Source organism: Cetorhinus maximus, chromosome 6 (assembly GCF_964194155.1).
Source record: "Cetorhinus maximus chromosome 6, sCetMax3.hap1.1, whole genome shotgun sequence".
In the NCBI taxonomy this organism is placed as follows: Eukaryota; Metazoa; Chordata; class Chondrichthyes; order Lamniformes; family Cetorhinidae; genus Cetorhinus; species Cetorhinus maximus.
Window position 1 is genome coordinate 115956193 of NC_135884.1, and position 19693 is coordinate 115975885.

Genomic DNA, 19693 nt, shown 5'->3' on the forward strand with positions numbered 1-19693 from the left:
CCTTTCTTAAACCGTTATGTCAACATTCAACCTTATCATCATCTTTGAAGTGCTGGCTTCAGCCTGACAAATTCATGCACACCCACTGAGGGCCTTGCTAATCTTGTTTTGATACAAGCTATAACCTTCTGAACAGACCATTGTGAATAATCATGGGAAAGCTAAACACAGTCCCAATAAGATACAATCCATGCACTACCACATATGTGCACACACATTGAAGAATCTGACAGTTGTTAATAAGGACATTACTCAATATAAAAGCCAGCTCTAGGACTCTATTCTCAAAACCCAAATTAGATTTTATATACTATTTAAAGAGATCTCAGGTGAGATTGATACTTCATGGATACTCTGGCTGGACAGAGAAGACAGCAAACATGGAAGTGCTGTTAACCCCAATAAAAGTAGCAAAACTTTCCAAATTAGTTTAAGAATCCAAGACCAAGAGAGATAAGACAGTGAAGGTCATGCAAGAACATCAGATGGCATAAATGCTTGAAAGACAATAAAAACAAACAATTTTCCTTCAACAGAAATATAAATGTCTGGTAATATACTGGCTGGTCAGCTTCAGTAAAGAGCAAAGATAGGAACTGGAACGGACACTTGAGGCCGTGGGTAGCAGGAGGGCGGATAGTGCTCATATCCCGGGGTTAAGTCTAGGGCAGAAGGAAAGAGAACAACACTGAGGCTCCAGCTGCTTCAAAGTGGCGATACACAGGTATTATCACAGGTCAGGTTCCCACACTCACCGGATCACTTTCCTCGATTCGATCCTTAGTTTAACAGACAGCCTTGCAATTACCTCTTGATCCATTTTAAAACACCACCGTGTGCTTGGTCCCTCACTGCAGCTCACGCTCCAGAACCCCCGCTGGCGCTCACTGCGACTCACACTCCGGAACCCGCTCGCGCTCACTGCAGCTCACGCTCCAGAACCCCCGCTGGCGCTCACTGCGACTCACACTCCGGAACCCGCTCGCGCTCACTGCGGCTCAAGCTCCAGAACCCCCGCTCGCACTCACTGCGACTCACACTCCGGAACCCGTTCGAGCTCACTGCAGCTCACGCTCCTGAACCCCCGCTCGCGCTCACTGCGACTTACACTCCGGAACCCGCTCGCGCTCACTGCGGCTCACGCTCCAGAACCCCCGCTCGCGCTCACTGCGGCTCACGCTCCAGAACCCCACTCCCTGACTAACGCTCTAAACTCCGCGCGCTCATTACGACTCACGCTCCAGACCCCGCGCATTTCGCACCCAGCAGTGATCATTGGAGCTCAGACTGCGCTAACCCGGCCGTTGATTGGATAGTTTAAATAGCAATCATTTAACGACGTGCCTGGGCCCTCTTCATTGGTTAAAAATTGCTGCCACCGGAATGACTTGCTCGGGTTGTCCACTCAGAGCCGGGATAATTGTCCCGCCTCTGAATCCGGTGACGTATGGGCAGCGGCGGCTTGTGTTTGGTCCGTTCCGGCTTCAATCACTCGAGGCGGTGGAGCCTGTGGTCGGACCGCTCGGCTAATTATTCCGGTTGTTCCAGGAGGGATTGATTGAGTGTCAGGTGATCCGGGGCCGTGTTAGCTGGATTGAGCTCTGATAATCATGGTGAGTGTTGGCACATCGGGTTTTGGGGTCGGGTATACTCGGCCTTTAACTAATACCGGGGTCTGGCTGTTGGGAGTGGCGGTGGCCAGACTCTGGGTTTACACACACACACACACAGTGTTGTGAATGGGCGTTGTTAGGCTTGGCCTTGGCCTGCTTTAGGGACAGCTCAGATACTCCTGACAGGAGCTGGTAGATGGCACAGGACTGGGCATCGTTACATCGATGGGTTACAGACGAGGAAGGAGAGATTTGGGTGCAAACGACCGCTTTTCAGAAGCTCCAACAGGAGAGATAATGGAGGCCTCGAGGTTGTGAGCGTCTTGTTTCTTGTTTTAATGTTAAACCGTTTTCTTTCCTGAACCCCTAACAAAGAATTCGCGATTTAATTCCACACAACGCATATACTTCCTTAGTTTCTCCTCCCTTAAGACCTAATAAACTCGGTCAAAAAATTAGAACGAGTTCTGATCAGAGGGTGACCTGCAAATCGTCGGCTTCACTCATCAAAATGTCTTCTTCCCCGCCCCAAGTCACAACATCATATTATTCGGTACAATCTTATGCCAGAATGCAATGGATCCGAAATTATCAATAGTTTCATTTTGTATTTTGATTTGCATCTATACAGCCCATTGACGTGAGTCATTGGCACAACTGAGTAAAATGGTAAATCCTGAGACGTCTAGTTTGCCGATGAATCTTAATTCACATGCGTACTGTTGGAGCTTTATCTCTGCCACTTCTAGTAAGTGATCCAAGCCAGTTACTGATAGTGCACATTGAGTTTATCTTAATGGGCTGATCTTGTAATGAGGCTGTTTGAGATCCTCAACACCTTCCATTTCTTATTCTGTTTTTCTGTATATGTGTTTAAAATGTACATGTTTACACCAGAATGTCTGTTTAGACTCTTGAACTTAACCTGAGAGAGATGCAGTAGACTGTATGGCTCTGAGCCTGCTCTGCCATTCATTATGATCATAGCTGGTCTTCTGCCTCAACTCCACTTTACTGCCCTCTTCCCATACCTGTATAATGGTTATGGAGGATATTTGACCATGACTTGTCTTATGCAATTCAATGGAACATGCACCCCTCATTTTTCAACAACAGATGTAGCCAATAGAAGATTACATCAGACCTAACCTACAGATGAAAGCTGCAGTTTGTCTTGCATATATTCCTTGAGTTTTATAATTTATTCTCTCGCATTCTATTTCTATAAATTATAGCAAGCATTTTATCTCACACTTCAGATACTGTCATCTGTATTTGTTGATACTAAACTTGAAAACAAACATTGTTTCCTTCAAAGGTCTTACAGTGCAAACTTAAAGCATATATTCTGAGGGCATAATGTTGATTTGGAAGGTTTTTGATATGATTTAGAGAAAAACAATCAGTTGTTTGCATTTTCTTTGGCTGAGAGAGATGATTGCAACCAGAGCACCTGTGTTCTATTTTTGAATTCTCAGTATAATCATTATTTCATAAAGGTTTGCTTAAGCAAGTGTACAGTGGGTAAAGGAAACCGTTATTTTAGAGGAACTGGTCACAGCACACTTCTTCATTTTCTGAATGAAGTCTTAGTAACTTTCTAAATTCTTCCATTGGAATTGTTCAGCCTCTTGCACTCCTGGCACTGTTCTGTAACAGTGTAATTACTGTAAACAATCTGTAAAGCACCTCATTACAGATCCGAAGCTTTTTAAAAGCAAGATTGAACCTGAATGTGTTTGATCCAGTGCATGAAACCTGGAAGTATTTTTTGATCCGTACTGTTCCCCCATGAAACAAGAATAAGTCTTTGTTTAAAATTTGTGGTCTTATAGCAACTTCTTTTTAAAACAGAATAAAATATTGTTCATTGCACTTCATAAAACTCCTGTGCATTATCCTACTTACTGTTAGCAGTGCCAAGTGTATGTGACGTATCTAGTGTGCGTTTACTATTCACGCTTGAATTTCTGTCACATTTCAAAGTATAAAGAAGGAACACTCTACAAACACAAATCTGGAACCAGAATGTCTGCAGGCTCTTGGATGACTTCTATGAATTCATCCAGTATTAGATTTTTTTAGCTTCAAGAAGACGTTCAGTTAGACCATAAAAAGTCATATGTTGTGTTTTGTGTTGCTTGTTCCTGCTTTTATTATGCATGATGATGTCTGTTTCATATCAGCAATGTCATCAATCAATTCTTTTCCCCCTCACTCGAAATTTAAACATGAGGTATAGCAGTCTGTACTTTTAACTTGTTGAACTAAAGGCGCCAATGAGTAAAACTGGTATGAAATCTGCTCAAACATGCAGGCTTCGTTAGGTTCATTCATTTTTTATTCTAATATTCCTTCAATCATAAACCCTGAACTCTTCATTAAACCTATTGCAATGCAAGTGTAGATTGTGTGAGGGTAAAGTTGCAGTTGTTTTCACAACATGCTCAATACCACATATCTATAGAAAGTGCTATGCTTTTAGATTTATAGTTTTTTGTTGGAAAGTTATAGATTGTTGAAATGTTAAAAATGTGTTTTTATACCACTCAATGCTTTTGACACTGGTGGTTAAAGAAGATAGGACATCGAACTGGTAATACTTCTATTGTAACTGAGCTGTTGACAAATTTATTGTTATGTCTGGTGAGCACTGCTTTATGGGGCACTTTTAAAGTGAACTCTGCTATATGTGTCGTGACTTAGTACATGTATGGCTTCCCAGTGGTTTAAATATTATTTCCTCTGCAAATGTATGTATTTATAAAGAATTGCAGAAACTACCTGGAGATGGCCCTGCTTCATAGAACCTCCAATATCTTAAAGGCTTTTTTTGTATAGAGAACTCTGATTAAAGACAAATGCCACTATTTGTGCAAAACTAATTTCTTACAATTAGAATTTCTTTTGAAAGGATATGGGTGATATTAGCTGTGCATATGCATGTAAATCTTTGACAAACTGATGTGATTAAATTACTCAGCCAGCTACGAGAAAGGTAACTAGTCTTTATTGTCATGTAGATTGAGGATAAAGATGAGCAATATTTAACGCATTTTATTAACTTGCCCTGTAAAATTTTATAAGCGCTCACAGTTGGTTTATTACAACTCTTTGACTCGAAGCTCACGTTTTTCAAGAAAATTGACCTGCCCTTCATATAGGGCTTTTAATATAGAAAATCACAGAAATGTAATCAGACAAAAATAGGCACTGGACCAAATTAATCGGTAATAGGAGCAGTGAAGAAAAGCTTGGTCACGGGTGGATTTTAAGGAGGGCCATAATGGAGGGAAGTGATGGTGTTTATGGTGACATCAGAGTGTTAGACCTTTGGTGGCTGAAGGCACAGCCACCTAAGGAGTAGGATTGCACAAGAAAGTGCTGAGAGTTAGGGTTGTAGGGCAGTTGGAGGAAGTTGTAGCTTATCCAAAACTGAATGTTTGAAAAGCAATCTGACAGCATAGATGACAGCATAGATATAATGGAGGGGTCCAGGGTGGTGGTGGAGAGGTCATTAGCATACACCTGGAAGTTGATCCAATTTCTGCAGAAGATTTTGCAGAGGGGCTGAGATAGATGGAGGAAGGGGACACAGTGATAATTTCTTTGGCGGGGGAGGAGCTCTGGTGATAATGGCATTGGGGCAGACAAAGAAGTTATTTCTGCACATGGTCTGGGCTTAATTAGGTAGGTAAGAAAAAGTGAACTGAATATTGAGTTCAACAATTTTAGATCATGAACTCCCTCCTCCATCCCCACCCCCTTTCCGATCCCCCCCTTTTTTTCCCAATAATTTATATAGATTTTTCCTTTCCCACCTATTTCCATTATTTTTAAATGTATTTCCATCCATTGTTTTATCTCTACCTTTTAGCTTTTTTCGATTCCTTCACCCCACCCCACCCCCACTAGGGCTATCTGTACCTTGCTTGTCCTGCTTTCTACCCTTAATTAGCACATTCCTTAGATAATATCACACCTTCAACACCTCTTTGTCCTTTTGTCTGTGACATCTTTTGGTTATCTCTACCTATCACTGGCTCTACTTGTCCCACCCCCCCCCCCCCCCCCCCCCCTTAAACCAGCTTATATTTCACCTCTCTTCTATTTTTACTTAGTTCTGTTGAAGGGTCATTCGGACTTGAAACGTTAACTGTGTTCCTCTCCGCAGATGCTGCCAGACTTGCTGAGTTTTTCCAGGTATTTTTGTTTTTGTTTTGGATTTCCAGCATCCGCAGTTTTTTGCTTTTATCTAAGAAAAAGTGAGGGCAGACCTACTGACATTGGAGGCAGCTGGTGTGATTGACCATGTCAAAGGCTATGGAGAGGGCAGGGAGGGACAATATATCATGGTCGCAGTCATAGAGGATGTCATTTGTGACTTTGGTTTGGACCATTTCAGTGCTGTAACAGGGATAAAATCCTGATTGGAGAGATTGACAGCAAAGAACACAAATTTGGGAGGTGACAGCACGTTCAAGGACTTTAGAGAGGGAAAGAGTTTGGAGATGGAGTTTAGAAGGACGAAGGGTTAATTTTTTTTGAAAGTGTGGATCATGATGGTAGTTTTAAAAGGGAAGGTGATATTACCTATATGAAGGGGAAACATTCACAGCATAACCTAGCATGGAGACCAAGAAGGTTGGGTGGTCAGTTTAGTGGGAATTGGGGTTAATGGAGCAGGAAAGAAATAGATGAGATGAGCTTAGAGGGCATGAAAGAAAATTGGAGGGAAATTAGAGCTGCCAGTTTAGGGCTGGGGCAAATGAGATTGGCTATGGCAAATTAAAGGGAAAAGAAATAGCAGAGACAACTGAATGGACGGCCTCAACCTTGGTTATGAGCTCCTTGCACTTAGTGAGAGTTGGGAAGAAGAGTTTAAGGAGATAGTCAGTCGTGGGTAAAATAAACTGTTTTTTGCTTGCTGGGATGATCGGCAACAGGGTTTAATTTTTGGCTGAGGAGAATGAGCCCCAATAACAATTCATGTGTAAACTTAAGTATTTCATTCTTTCCTCTGATCTTTTTTAATGTGACATTGTGGATGTGGCATGTTATTCACAGTCCACTGCTCTCAGTCCTAATGTGCCAAATAGAAATGCAGAAATATGCAGTACAGAGCATGTCCATTTGGTCAGTTGTGCCTGTGCTGGTTCTTTGAAAATACAGTTGTGCTTATTCTTACAGCCCTGCCATTTGCCTGTAATGCTTTAAGCTCCTCAACCTCGAGTACCTGTCTAATTCCCTTAGAAACAAATTCTATAAATTTTTTTAATCACCTTTTTCAGGTTGCTTGCCATGCACTGTGCTTATAGCTGCTCACAGACTTCACATCAGCGTTTGTACAACAACGTATGGCCATTGGGTCTGATACAGCATGATGCCCTTTACAGGGGATCTGGGACTTGTGTGAACAGGATAAGCAACCTTGTTTTTCTTCATCCAGATAGATTGAAGAATCCTTACTGAGGCATGCAGAACCTAAACCAGAAAGTTTGAGTTAAAATATTTAATTTGATTTAAAATGATGTACAAAAAGCGAATGGGAGGTGAGATTAAGACGGCACAATGAGAGTCAAAAAGAAGGTTTTAAAGGAAAGTGATGAGATGGAAATGAAGAGCAACTTTTAATCTTTAAAAAAATCTTAAATAATAATTAAAATCTGAAGAAATGATACTCTGTGTTTGTAAAAGTAAATTTTCAGTGCCGTAGATGGTTGGCTTTAATTAAGACTCATGTTAAAAATTCACTTATGCTTGAACGGACATTTTTCTGGTGAGTTTAATCATTGACTGGGTAAATACCTCAAATTCATGCTACTCATGTATGAATGTCATATCTTTTGATGAGCTACCAGGGTAGCAAAGCTTGTGGAAGAGCAGGGCAACTTGGTACAAAGTTCCTGATTTCCACCCTTAACTGTGTGTGTTTGGATGCTGGAAGTTTCTGCCCAGTTTATTCCTCAATAATGGTGAGCATTAATAGCATCACCATTATTACTGCTACAAGCTCTGTGCCAGTGTCATTTTCCAGGTAGTTTTTAAAGAAGTGCAATGAGTGATTGATTGACTTTGTTACCATTATACCATATTCCTGCCTATAATTTTTAGGTGAGACGGTTTAAGACCTGTTTGAAGTATAAGGTTCTAATCAGCCATTTATAATTAGACCCCTACTTGACACATGGCTAATATGATGCACCCTGAAAAATATGTTGCTGCTGTAATTGACAGAGAGCATAAGTTTTTCTGTCACAGAATCACACAATGCAGAAGAAGCCCTTCGGCCTATCGAGTCTGCACTGACACATGAGAAACACCTGACCTACCTACCTAGTCCCATTTACCAGCACTTGGCCCATAGCCTTGAATGTTATGACGTGCCAAGTGCTCATCCAGGTACTTTTTAAAGGATGTGAGGCAACCTGCCTCCACCACCTTCCCAGGCAGCGCATTTTAGACAGTCACCACCCTCTGGGTAAAAAGGCCTTTTCTCACCCCCCACCCCCCGCCTAAACTTCCTGCCCCTCACCTTGACTGACCTTTCAACTAAGGGGAACAGTTGCTCCCTATCCACCCTGTCCATGCCCCTCATAATCTTGATCAGGTCGCCCCTCAGTCTTCTCTACTCCAACGAAAACAACCCAATTCTTTCCAACCTCTCTTTGTAACTTAAATGTTTCATCCCAGGCAACATCCTGGTGAATCTCCTCTACTCCCCCTGACGACCAGAACTGCATACAGTGCTCCAGCTGTGGCCTCACCAGGGTTCTATACAACTCCAACATGACCTCTCTACTTTTGTAATCTATGCCTCGATTGATAAAAGCAGTGTCCCATATGCCTTTTTCACCACCCCACTAACATGCCCCTCCGTCTTCAGAGATCTATGGACACACACGCCAAAGTCCCTTTGTTCCTCAGAACTTTTAGTGTCATGTCATTCATTGAATACTTCCTTGTCAAATTACTCCTTCCAAAGTGTATCACCTCACACTTTTCAGGGTTAAATTCCATCTGCCACTTATCTGCCCATTTGACATCCTGTCTATATCTTCCTGTAGCCCAAGACACTCAACCTCACTGTTAACCACCAGGCCAATCTTTGTGTCATCCGCAAACTTATTAATCTTACCCCTCACATAGTCATCTATGTCGTTTGTATAAATGACGAATAACCTGTCGTTGGCAGGTTGAGTGGTTGAAGCATTCATTCCTGTCCGATGCAAACCAGTGAAGCAGTTTTGCCACTGGACCTCCCCTAGTCCAAAACCAAAAGTTTTAAACGTGACTTTTGCTGCATAATGTAATTTAAATCTGGATTCTTTCAGATGTCCTTCAATGTGCATTTGATGACCTGGGCATGCAGAACTGCTACTTGTGGTTCTTTTACAATACAAGTGTTCCTCATTAGCCTACTATGTTCAAAAACAAGATGCTGGTTATTAGGGAAACTAGTCCGTGTGAAAGTGTCATTAAGCTGCTAAAAACATTCTAGATTTGCTGTAAACATTTTGTAAAGTTGTTGACTTATAAAATATCAATTTTGAATAGACTTGTTAAATGTTTTCTATTCATCTGTTAGAATAGCTTCAGCCTGTACAGGTGTTTACTATTTTATCTATTCGTAGACGGGATTCTTGAACATATTTTTAAAGTAGCAATTACGACAAGAAGCGTATTATTTCACACAACCAATCCTCCAAGCAAATATAATTAATTTTGAGTAATTATGTTCTTTTTTCCAGCCTACAACTCAACAGTCACCTCAGGATGAGCAAGAAAAGCTTCTTGATGAAGCTGTTCAGACTGTGAAGGTCCAGTCTTTCCAGATGAAACGATGCTTGGTAAGAAAGCTGTTGTGTAACTTGTGCAGTGATGAATATTGTTGCAAGATAGAGAAGAAAAATACGTGGGCTTGCCCAATTGCTCAAAGCTTATCCCAAGAAAAAGTATGCCAAACAAAGCAGTAATTTCTGCTGACTTAGCTGATCTCAGTTGAGCTGACAGTACGGTGTTATAATTGGTGTTAATGTCTGTTGGCTAAATCGGGGAAACTGGCCATTCTTCTAGGTTTGGTTATCTAGTGACTCCACTGCAGATATTTGAGGATGGTGTCAGGCGCAATCAAATAGCCATCAAATTTGATGCAATCAGATGGTCCCCCGCAACTCAGAAGCTTATACATGAGGTTATGAAGCTCTGTTCATGTCTGTGGACTCGACATCATGGAAAGCCGAGAAAATCTCGGCTTCATTGATTTCACAAACAACAAAGCTCATTTTTAAAAGAAAAAAGCATTCTCCGTAGATCTCTCTGCTCCTTTCAAAATGCTTCATCTACATGAGACATTATTAACAAAGATTGAAAAATTTTAACGTTCCATTGTCTGGAATGAATTGGTTTCAGAAGTGGAATGACTTTATTACTCAATCTTTTTTTTGTTTAAATATACAAATGTTACGTTGAATCATTGGCCATGTTTATCAAAAAACCTCTTCATTTTATGGGTCAATCTAATATGGTATCTTCAGAAACTTGGGTACATTTTTATCTAACAAACAAAACTAATGACAAATTGAGCTGATTAATTTGCGTAAGCCAGTGATTAATGCATAAGCATCACCGTAAAAGAGCAAATAAATCATAGAATGGCTACAACACAAAAGGAGGCCCTTTGGCCTGTCATGTCTATGCCAGCTGTCTACAAGAGCTCAGCTCAGGTAGTCCAACTCCTTTGCCTTTTCCCATAAGCCTGAATTTTTTTTTCGCTTCAAATACTTATCCATTTCCTTTTTGAAAGTCAATATTGAATCTGCCTCCACACTCATCAGGCAGTGCATTCCAAATCCTAACCCCTTGCTATATAAACATGATTTACCTCATGTCGTCTTTTGGTTCTTTTGCCTGTCACCTCAAATCGGTGTTTTCTGGTTCTCGACCCTTCTGCTAATGGGAACTGTTTCTCCCCATGCTCTATCCTGACCTTCCGTGATTTTTGAGCACCTCTATCAAATCTCTCGACCTTTCTTCTCTAAGGAGAACAACCCAGGCTTTTCCAGTCTATTCAAATAACTGAAGTCCCTCATCCATGGAACCATTCTGATAAATCTTTTCTGCACTCTTTCTAATGCCTTTACACCCTTCCTAAAGTGTGGTACCCAGAATTGGACTCCAGTTGAGGCCAAACCATTGTTTATAAGGGTTCACCAGTTTTAGCCAAAACTTACTTTCTCCACAAAAGAAGATCCTTTACTTGGAATTCAGCAAAACAGATCCCGGTGATGGATAACATCGTTCAGGAAGCACTAGATCGATATCCGTTTGTACAAGTAAAAAGGTTCAAAGAAAATAATTGAACTGAGTGCTGCAGTGCAATTTTTGGCATGGGTAGGAGCCAAACACATCAACACTTGAAACAATTCCTCTTACTATCCTCTATACGACATGTTCTTGTTTTAAACACTTGGAAATAACTTTGAAGTTATGGTTGCTTTTCTTATGGCTGATCTTCAAGTGTGGGATCTTGCTGTTTCTGGTAGCTGTGATAGGAAAAATTGATTAGTTGAAAAAATTGAATATATTGTAATGGATAGTGGTGGAAAGAATTTTTCTTTTTCAATAAACAAGCACATATTTCTGGAGAAGAGAAATCCCAGTTTCAGTTTAACTGAATCCTCAGTTCCATTTGTCCTATAAATCACTAACCTGTAATTTCTAATTGGTACATTACTCTTTCCTGGACAAATTCTTTGGTATGATGGTTCTTAATAGAATTAGTGTGGCTGTTGCTGGCAGACTTGGAGAAGAACAAGAGAATAGCTCTTGCATTGACCAGACCTTTACTCTTCATAATATTGTTCAGAAAAGCAAATAATTACATCCCAGTGGTGCTGAACCCTTGCCTTTTGAAGGCACCTGATATATCAGTGAATTTTTGTTGGCTCTGTGACTTGTATATAATTAAATTCTATAAGCAGTACATTTTACGTGAATGAAACGTTAACAATTCTTGTTTGTATCTCAATGGTTTGCTTGTTTTGCAATGATCTGGTTAGATTTTAAAATCGGGTTTCAGGAATGAGATCCTTGAGCCTGTTCCACAGTTTGGTTAGATCAATTTCAGTCTTCAAAATTTCAATTGACCCTGTATCCACAGCCTTTTGGAAGAGATAGTTGCAGACTTTCATTATCTTTTGTATTGTAAAATGTTTCCTGATCTCACTCCTAATTAATTGACCTAGCTGTAATTTAAAGATTATGTTCTCTGGTTCAGGATTCCCTCAACAGAGAAAATAGTTTCTCTCTGCATCTATGTAATCAAATCTGTTGATTATTTTAAATAGCTCAATTAGATAGCCCCTCAAACTTCTACACTCAAGGATGAGCCAATTTTATGTAGCCTGTCCTCTTAATTTATTTCTTTAAGCCCTTGTGTCATTCTGGTTAACTACACTGCACCCCTTCCAAGGCCAATTCATATTTCTGGACATTTGATGCTCAAAACTGAGTGCAACACTTCAGTTCAGGTTTAACCCAGGCTTCCTCGCTTTTGAATTCTAGACCCCTTGAAATAAAGGTCAACATCCATTGGCCTTTTTATTATTACTTTTTGTATGACTTTTTGTAACTATATTCTAGTTTTGTGATTTGTAAAGATGAAAAGTTAAAGTTGAACAGTTAACAGCTCCTCGTCTCTAATTGTTAAGAAAATATTCCAATTTGTCCTTCTCAGGTCCTGTGTGGTTGATCTTGTAATGTCCCACATTGAAGTTTGCCTGCCGTGGTATTGTTCACCTATTTAATTTGTCCTATGTTTCCTTGCTCCAATCTACACAACTTAATCTGCCACCTAACTTGGTGCTATCTGCAAACTTGGATGAAGGAATAGAAATTTGTATATAAGAACATAAGAACTAGGAATAGGAGTAGGCAATTCAGCCCCTCGAGCCTGCCCCGCCATTCATTATGATCATGGCTGATCTCATTTCGGCCTCAACTCCAATTTCCCGCCCTCTCCCCATAACCTTTCAACCCACTAATTAAAAATCTGTCTATCTCCTCAAATTTATTCAGCGTCCTGGCATCCACTGCATTCTGAGGTAGTGAATTCCACAGATTCATGACCCTTTGAAAAAAGTAATTCCTCCTCATCTCTGATTTAAATCTATCACCCCTTAGCCTAAAACTATGGCCTCTCGTTCTAGAATGCCCCAGAAGGGGAAACATCTGCTCCACATCTACTTTGTCTATTCCCTTTAGCATCTTATATACCTCCATTAGATCTCCTCTCATCCTTCTAAACTCTAGTGAATATAGGCCTAAACTGCTCAATTTCTGCTCATAAGACAAGCCCCCCTTCTCTGGAATCAATCTAGTGAACCTCCTTTGAACCGCCTCCAGTGCAACTACATCCTTCCTCAAGTAAGGGGACCAAAACTGTGCATGGTATTCCAGGTCTCACCAATGCCTTGTACAGTTGCAACAACACTTCCTCATATTTTATATTCTCTTCCTTTAGCAATAAATGCCAAAATTCCATTTGCCTTACTTATTACCTGCTGTACCTGCATACTAGCTTTCAGCGATTCGTGCACGAGGACACCCAGATCCCTCTGCACTGAAACATTCTGAAGTGTGTCTCCATTTAAATAATAAGTCGCCTTTTTATTCTTCCGACCAAAATGGATAACCTCACACTTATCAATGTTAAAATCCACCTGCCAAATTTTGGCCCATTCACCTAACCTGTTCATATCCATTTGTAAATTTCTTATTTCTTCATTGCAACTTACTTTCCCACCTATTTTAGTGTCATCTGCAAATTTAGCTATAGTACCTTCTATCCCTGAATCCAAGTCATTAATATAGATTGTAAATATTTGGGGCCCAAGGACGAACCCTGTGACATCCCACTAGTTACAGCTTGCCATCCAGAAAAAGACCCATTTATCCCGACTCTCTGCTTTCTGTTGGTTAGCCAATCCTCAATCCGAGCTAATATAATACCCAAACCCCGATGTTAATGAATGAGGTGAAAAGCTGAGGCTCCAGTACAGATCCCTGAGGAACATCACTTGTCCAATTCCATCAGCCAGAGCGAACCTTTTATTCCTACTGTCTCCTGCTCCCAAACAATTATGAACTTGTGTCATAAGGTTACCTTCAATTCTGTGCATTCTCCTTTTTGTAAACCTCCTGTGTGGAATCGTATCAAATCCATGTAAACAAAATCCATACCCTGTCTAACCTCAAAAAAAAAATCTTCTAGATTAGTCAGACATGATTTCCCTTTCATAAATTCGTGCTGATGTTCTCATCAGCTCATCTTTGACCAGGTGCTTAGTCACTATCTTATAGATTACACAACTTCCCCACAAGTTGCATTAAACTGACGTCTGCAGTTATCTGGTTTCTCTATTTCATCTTAGATAATGTAGTGACATTTATAATTTTCCACTCCAAAGGTGCAATCACCCTGACAATATGGCGACTTTTTGAAAATAACTACTGCATTACAATTTTCTCACCTTTTACTTTAAATACTCTGAAATGGAATCAGTCAAGACCTGGATAATTGTCTTTTTCAAGTCACACTATCTTCTCCATTATCATCTTTATTTAATTCTATTAGATCCCCTAATTTTCTTGTCATTATTTTTAGCTTCCTGTGTACCACTGATCTTTTTTCTACTTTACCTTCACTGTGAAAATGGAGACAAAGTACTAATTTAACAAGTTTGTCATTCTTTCATTGTCCATTGTAGTCTTACTTTAAGCCACTTTAATGGGTACACATTCCCCCATTTCATTTTCATTCTCATACTATATCCATAAAAGAACTTTTGCAGTTAGCTTAGGTATCCATTGCAAGCATTTTTTCTCTTTCTTTTCTGCATCTCAAGTGTAGCAGGGTCCCTTGAGAGCTTGGGTTGTTCCCCTTGCCCTTTTGCAACTCGCTTCAGTTAGGGGTCCTGTGCTCAGGGTTACGAGCCATGACCAACGGCTGAGCCTGCAGATTTTCATGGTGATGGCGGATGAGCTAGAAGCACAAGGGACAATGGCTACTTACAGGTGGAAGAGGATCTTTGGGGAAAAAAATTTGTGTTTCCTTTAAGCACATGAGAAAATCACTTTGTATTCATTCCCCTAATCATATTGTTCATTGAAATTGAAAATGGGAAACTCCTACGAGCAACTGAAAGCATAAGACCGTTGGGTATGGAGAAGTGGGTAGAGGACCTGCCCTTAGGCAGAACAGTGCATCTTTCTTACTTTGTATCCTGTTGGTGTTTTTTTTTAGAGTTCCCCCAGTCTGTTGGATTTATGGACTGTATAACCCAATCTCATTATGTGAAAATATAAATGTTACATTAGGGACTCTTCACCATTTTGTTTGTTTCTCTGAACTGGTCAAGATTAATAATTCTAGATCGCTGGTAAAGGACTGACAACCCTCGACGAGCTATATTGCATAAATAGAGTGATTACATGATTTTTTTAATTATCTGAATTGCTTTAAATGTTTCTCTTTCCCTGTTTTTCATTTATTCAATTTTTTTCTTGTTTGTTTCATTAGATCAAATGGATATTAAGCCCCCTAGTCTGAATACATCTGTACATTTACTGGTATATCAGGCTACTTAGTTCTGATTCTTAGACTAATTAATTTCTTAATAGCCTTGTGGGAGTCGGACTTCAAGTCTTTGCAGGATGTTTTAAAGATTGGATGTCTTTATAATTTTTTTTCTAGAGTAATACTACACTAATTGAATAAAATCTACTTTGTCATGGGATGCAGCATGACTCCAGCATTTGCAATGTAATGTTTGTAAATGTCATATTCTCCACCTTGCTTATAAAACACGTTACTTTTTTTTGCTCTCTTTCCTTCATTAAGCCACTAACATGTACCAAAGTATAATTCCTTCAGTGCCATTGATCCTCTGATTATCTCAAGTGCCCATCAGTAATATCTGCTCTTAGTGTTGGCAGGCTACCATTTGGGCATCATGGCCAATTGTGACCCTGTCATACATTTTCAGCAAGATTTGGGATGGGAAATCATTTCTTTATTGCTATTTCCCATCTTATCTTGGCATACTTTATGCCATTTATTATGCATATAAGGTTTTAGAACCACCTTCCTCCAATCTATAAAGTTTAGTACAGCAGGAGGCCCATTACTTGGTTGAGCATTTGGGAATTTTTAACAAGTCCAACATTGAATTCAGAGGAAAAACAAAGACACTGGATGAGCAACATCTAATCTTTCACCCTTTAGACATGTACTAGAACCACCCAGATAAAACTATAATTGCAGTGGTAAATTCTCAATTGTGGGATAAATCATTTTACTTAAAATGCACTTAAAATCTTATATTGCAATAAAAGTCGAGATTCTTCTGACTGAACTAATTGACTGGCAATATGGGGAAAGTTAATTCTAAGGTCTGTTAGGACATATACAAAGAGAACATACCAATGATATGAAACGGGTTTACAAAAAAGTGACTGGGTTATGGGAACTCCAAAAATAATTTTCTCTGTGCACGATATTAATCGTAGGTGTGTCTGGGATTACAAGATGCATTGTGGTTTTAACTGAGGTGTGTCATCAGTTACAGTGATTGACATTGTATTTGAATTTACTGAGAATGTCAAGTGTATTGCAATTTCAAACTTCGTAGTCAAAGAAATTTTCACTGAAGTTCTATATATTGGCACATGGTTTTCAATTATACACAATTTAAAAAAAATCTTTTTCATTCTAAGGACAGGTAATGGTTATAGCAAAGGCCAGACATTGTCAGCTTGTTTATTTTAATTATAGAAAATATTTGTGGTTTAAAAACTCATTTTTCATTATTTGCTCAATTTCCGATAACATCTTATGTTTTGTAATTAAGGACAAGAATAAATTGATGGATGCTTTAAAACATGCTTCGAATATGCTTGGTGAGCTACGAACTTCCATGCTATCACCAAAGAGTTACTATGAACTCTGTATCCTTTTAGTACTGTGTAGAATTCTAGCTGAGCAATGATTTGCAGCAGTAACATCTTAGTGCCTTTAAGGTACTAAAACATCCCAGGACATTTCACAGGAACATTATGAAGCAAAATTAAATACTGAGCTACAAAAAGTGATATGAAGTCAGATGGCCAAAAGCTTGGTCAAAGAGGTAGGTTTTCAGGAACATCTTAAAGGAAGATAGAGGGATAAAAAGTTGGAGCAGTTTAGGGAGGCAATTTTACAGCTTAGGTCATAGGCAATTAAAGGAACAGCCAGCAATAGTGGAACAGTTAAAATTGGGGATGTTCAAGAAGTCAGAATTAGATGAGCACAGATCTCTGAGGGCTGTGTCGAAGGAGGAGATTACAGAAGTAAGGAGGGCCAGAACATGTAGGGATGTGGAAAGTGGGGTGATTTTAAAATCAATGTGTACATGACTGGTAGACAGTATAGGTTACAAGGCTGATAGGTGAATGAGACTTGGTGCGAGTAAGGACAGAGGCTGCAGTTTTGGGTGACATCAACTTTGCAAAGGTTAGAATGTGGGAGGCCAGCCAGGAGTGCATTAGAATAGTCATATCTAAAAGGAACAAACATGAAGGTTTCAGCAGCAGATGAGTTGAAGTAAGGGCGAAGTTGTGATGATATGGAGATGGAAATAGACCATCTTAATGATGGCTCAGATTTGTGATCGGAAGCTGATCTCCGGGTCAGATAAGACACCAAGGTTTCAAGCAACCTTGTTTAGTCTCAAAAACCGTTGCCAGGAAGAGGCACAGAATTTGGAGCGGGGACCAAAGATAATATTTTCAGACGTTCCAATATTTTGGAGGAAATTTCTGCTCCTCTAGTACTGGATGTCAGATGAACTGTCTGATAATTTAATGACAGAGGAGTTGAGAGAGGTGGTGGTGAGGTAGAACTGCGTGTTGTCAGCATACAAGTGAAAACTAACATTGCTTTCAGATGATATTGCTGAGGGGGAGCATATGGATGTGGAATAGAAAGGGGACAAGGTTAGATTCTTGGGAGACACAAATGGTGTGGGAGTGGGAAGAGAAGCCATTGCAAGTGATACTTTGGCTATAATTAGTAGATAAAATGGAGCCAGGTGATTGCAGTCCCGTCAAGCTGGGTGCCAGTGGAGAAGCATTGGAGGAGGCTGGTGTGGTCAACTGTGTCAAAGCCTGTGGAGAGGTTGAGAATAATGAGGAAGGTAGTTTATATTTTTTTGCAGTCACACAGGATGTCATTTTGGTGCTGTGATGAGGTGGAAACCTGATTGAAAGATTCAAACATGGAGTTTTTGGAAAGTTGGACATGGATTTTGGAGGTAACAACATGTTCAAGGAGCTTTGAGGGGAAAGGGATGTTAGATATGAGGTGGTTGTTTACAAAGGGTCAGGTCAAGGATTTTATTTTCTTGAGAAGATTGATGACCGCAGATTAAAGGGGAGAGAGAATGGCACTTGAAGAGAGAGAACCATTAATATTGACTAACATGGGGACCAGGAGGAGAAGTTGGGTGGTCAACAGTTTAGTCGGAATAGTCAAGAGAGCAGGAGCTGGGTCTCATGGACGAGATGAGCTTGGAGAGGGCATGAGGGGAGATGAAAGAGAGGGAAACTGGAGAAATGTGATTTCAAGGCCAAGGCAGAGGGGAGCTTTAGAGGAAGCTTGGTCCATTGGGGTAGTGGGAGGGAGGGAAATGGCAAAGGCAGCTGATTGACTTCTTTGCCATCAAGACCCAAACCATCCAATGTTGGAAGTGAGGATGGAGAGGACATGATGAGTTTAACAAGATGGTTTGCAGTAGAGAACATATTCTGGGGGGTGATCTTTGCATTTCAGGATGACCCTGGAACAATGATTAGTTTTATCAGGACCCTATAGTTCTTTGTGGTCTTGCCATAACTGACAATGAATGGTTGAACCAGTTGTCCACCATTTTCTTTCATGATTGTGTCCCTTGCGCTTAAGGGAGCAGAGAAGAGGACTGTACTGGGAAATGGCTAGAGTGAGGGAGAGGGTGGGGTCAAGGGCATCCAAGGTGGAGGCGAGTCCGTGGATAAGTGTATCAGTAGCTGTAGAAATGTTGCAGCAGATTGAGGGCCAAAGACTGAACATTTTGGGTTTTGAAATTTGTAAATGAGTTAGAGGATAGCTTTTCTGCAGTGACTGAGGCGAGTCGCATTGGAGATTGGAAGGGGATATAAGTGGAGAGTGATATGAGGAAGTCATTTGTGTTTGTTGATTGTTTGGTTTCATTTTTAAGGTATATAATTTTGAGGATCTTGCCAACTTTTCTGAAAGGTAGAAGGGGAACCTAACTAGGTGAGATTTTAATATAACTGTTGCAAAATTAATACTTAAATCAAATTTATAACAGTACAGTTAAGTATACCAGGAATCTTGAAACATTATTGTATTTTCTGTGGTTTTGGAGGATATGATTTATGCTGTTTTTATCAGTGATACAGATTATATGGTGAACAAATACGTCAAATTACATTTTCTAATGAACTACTATAGGAATGTTAATTTTGTGCTCAATTCGTATCATGTATGTTGGCATGGAAAAAGTAATTTGGAGTTCTTAGTTGTAGGAGTAGCTTATAAGAACAGTGTAAAGCAGTAGTGGGGGAAAAACTCATCAGTCCCCTCCCCGGCCCCTCCACAACCATATCCCTTGTTCCCTTTGTGACTTCGTCTCTAGCACGTGACATTTTATCCCTGATCCAGTTGCTAGTGTTACTTCTCCAGTCAAATAACAGAAATTAAAGGGTTTGTGTTGGGTTATCACTAGCAGATCTCCCTTTCCACAGTTGTATATTTAAAGCAACGATTCCAAACAAGATAGATGTGACTGGTGTTTGAAGAGCGGCAGAAAGAGTATGTAATCGAACATCAATTTGCAGTATTTTTTGTTTAGTTTCATGCATATGGGATTATGTTTTGCTTGCTGCCTTCTCTCATTGATGTGAATGTTTCAACTGTTGGAGATTATATGATGACTTTAGAGTTAGTGAACCTTGTGCTGTAGCATGGTGTGTTGGAAATT

At 40.0% G+C, this 19693-nt stretch overlaps 2 protein-coding genes across 3 annotated transcripts in view; one reads left to right on the forward strand and one right to left on the reverse strand.

The window, feature by feature from the left end:
* The window catches only part of orc6 (origin recognition complex, subunit 6), a 32952-nt gene extending 31686 nt beyond the window's left edge, over positions 1-1266 (reverse strand). For both annotated transcript variants that reach the window (XM_078542971.1, XM_078542970.1), the window contains exons 1-2: positions 1194-1266; positions 756-877 (exon numbers count right to left, since the gene is read on the reverse strand). In XM_078542971.1, coding sequence (XP_078399097.1) covers positions 756-820 — 65 coding nt within the window. In that variant the 5' untranslated portion in view covers positions 821-877; positions 1194-1266. The remainder of the gene's footprint in view (positions 1-755; positions 878-1193) is intronic.
* Positions 1267-1482: 216 nt separating this feature from the next.
* Positions 1483-19693, forward strand: part of vps35 (VPS35 retromer complex component) — a 71818-nt gene continuing 53607 nt past the window's right edge. The window contains exons 1-3 of the mRNA XM_078544354.1: positions 1483-1613; positions 9365-9463; positions 16526-16622. Of these exons, the coding sequence (XP_078400480.1) occupies positions 1611-1613; positions 9365-9463; positions 16526-16622 (199 nt within the window). The 5' untranslated portion in view covers positions 1483-1610. The remainder of the gene's footprint in view (positions 1614-9364; positions 9464-16525; positions 16623-19693) is intronic.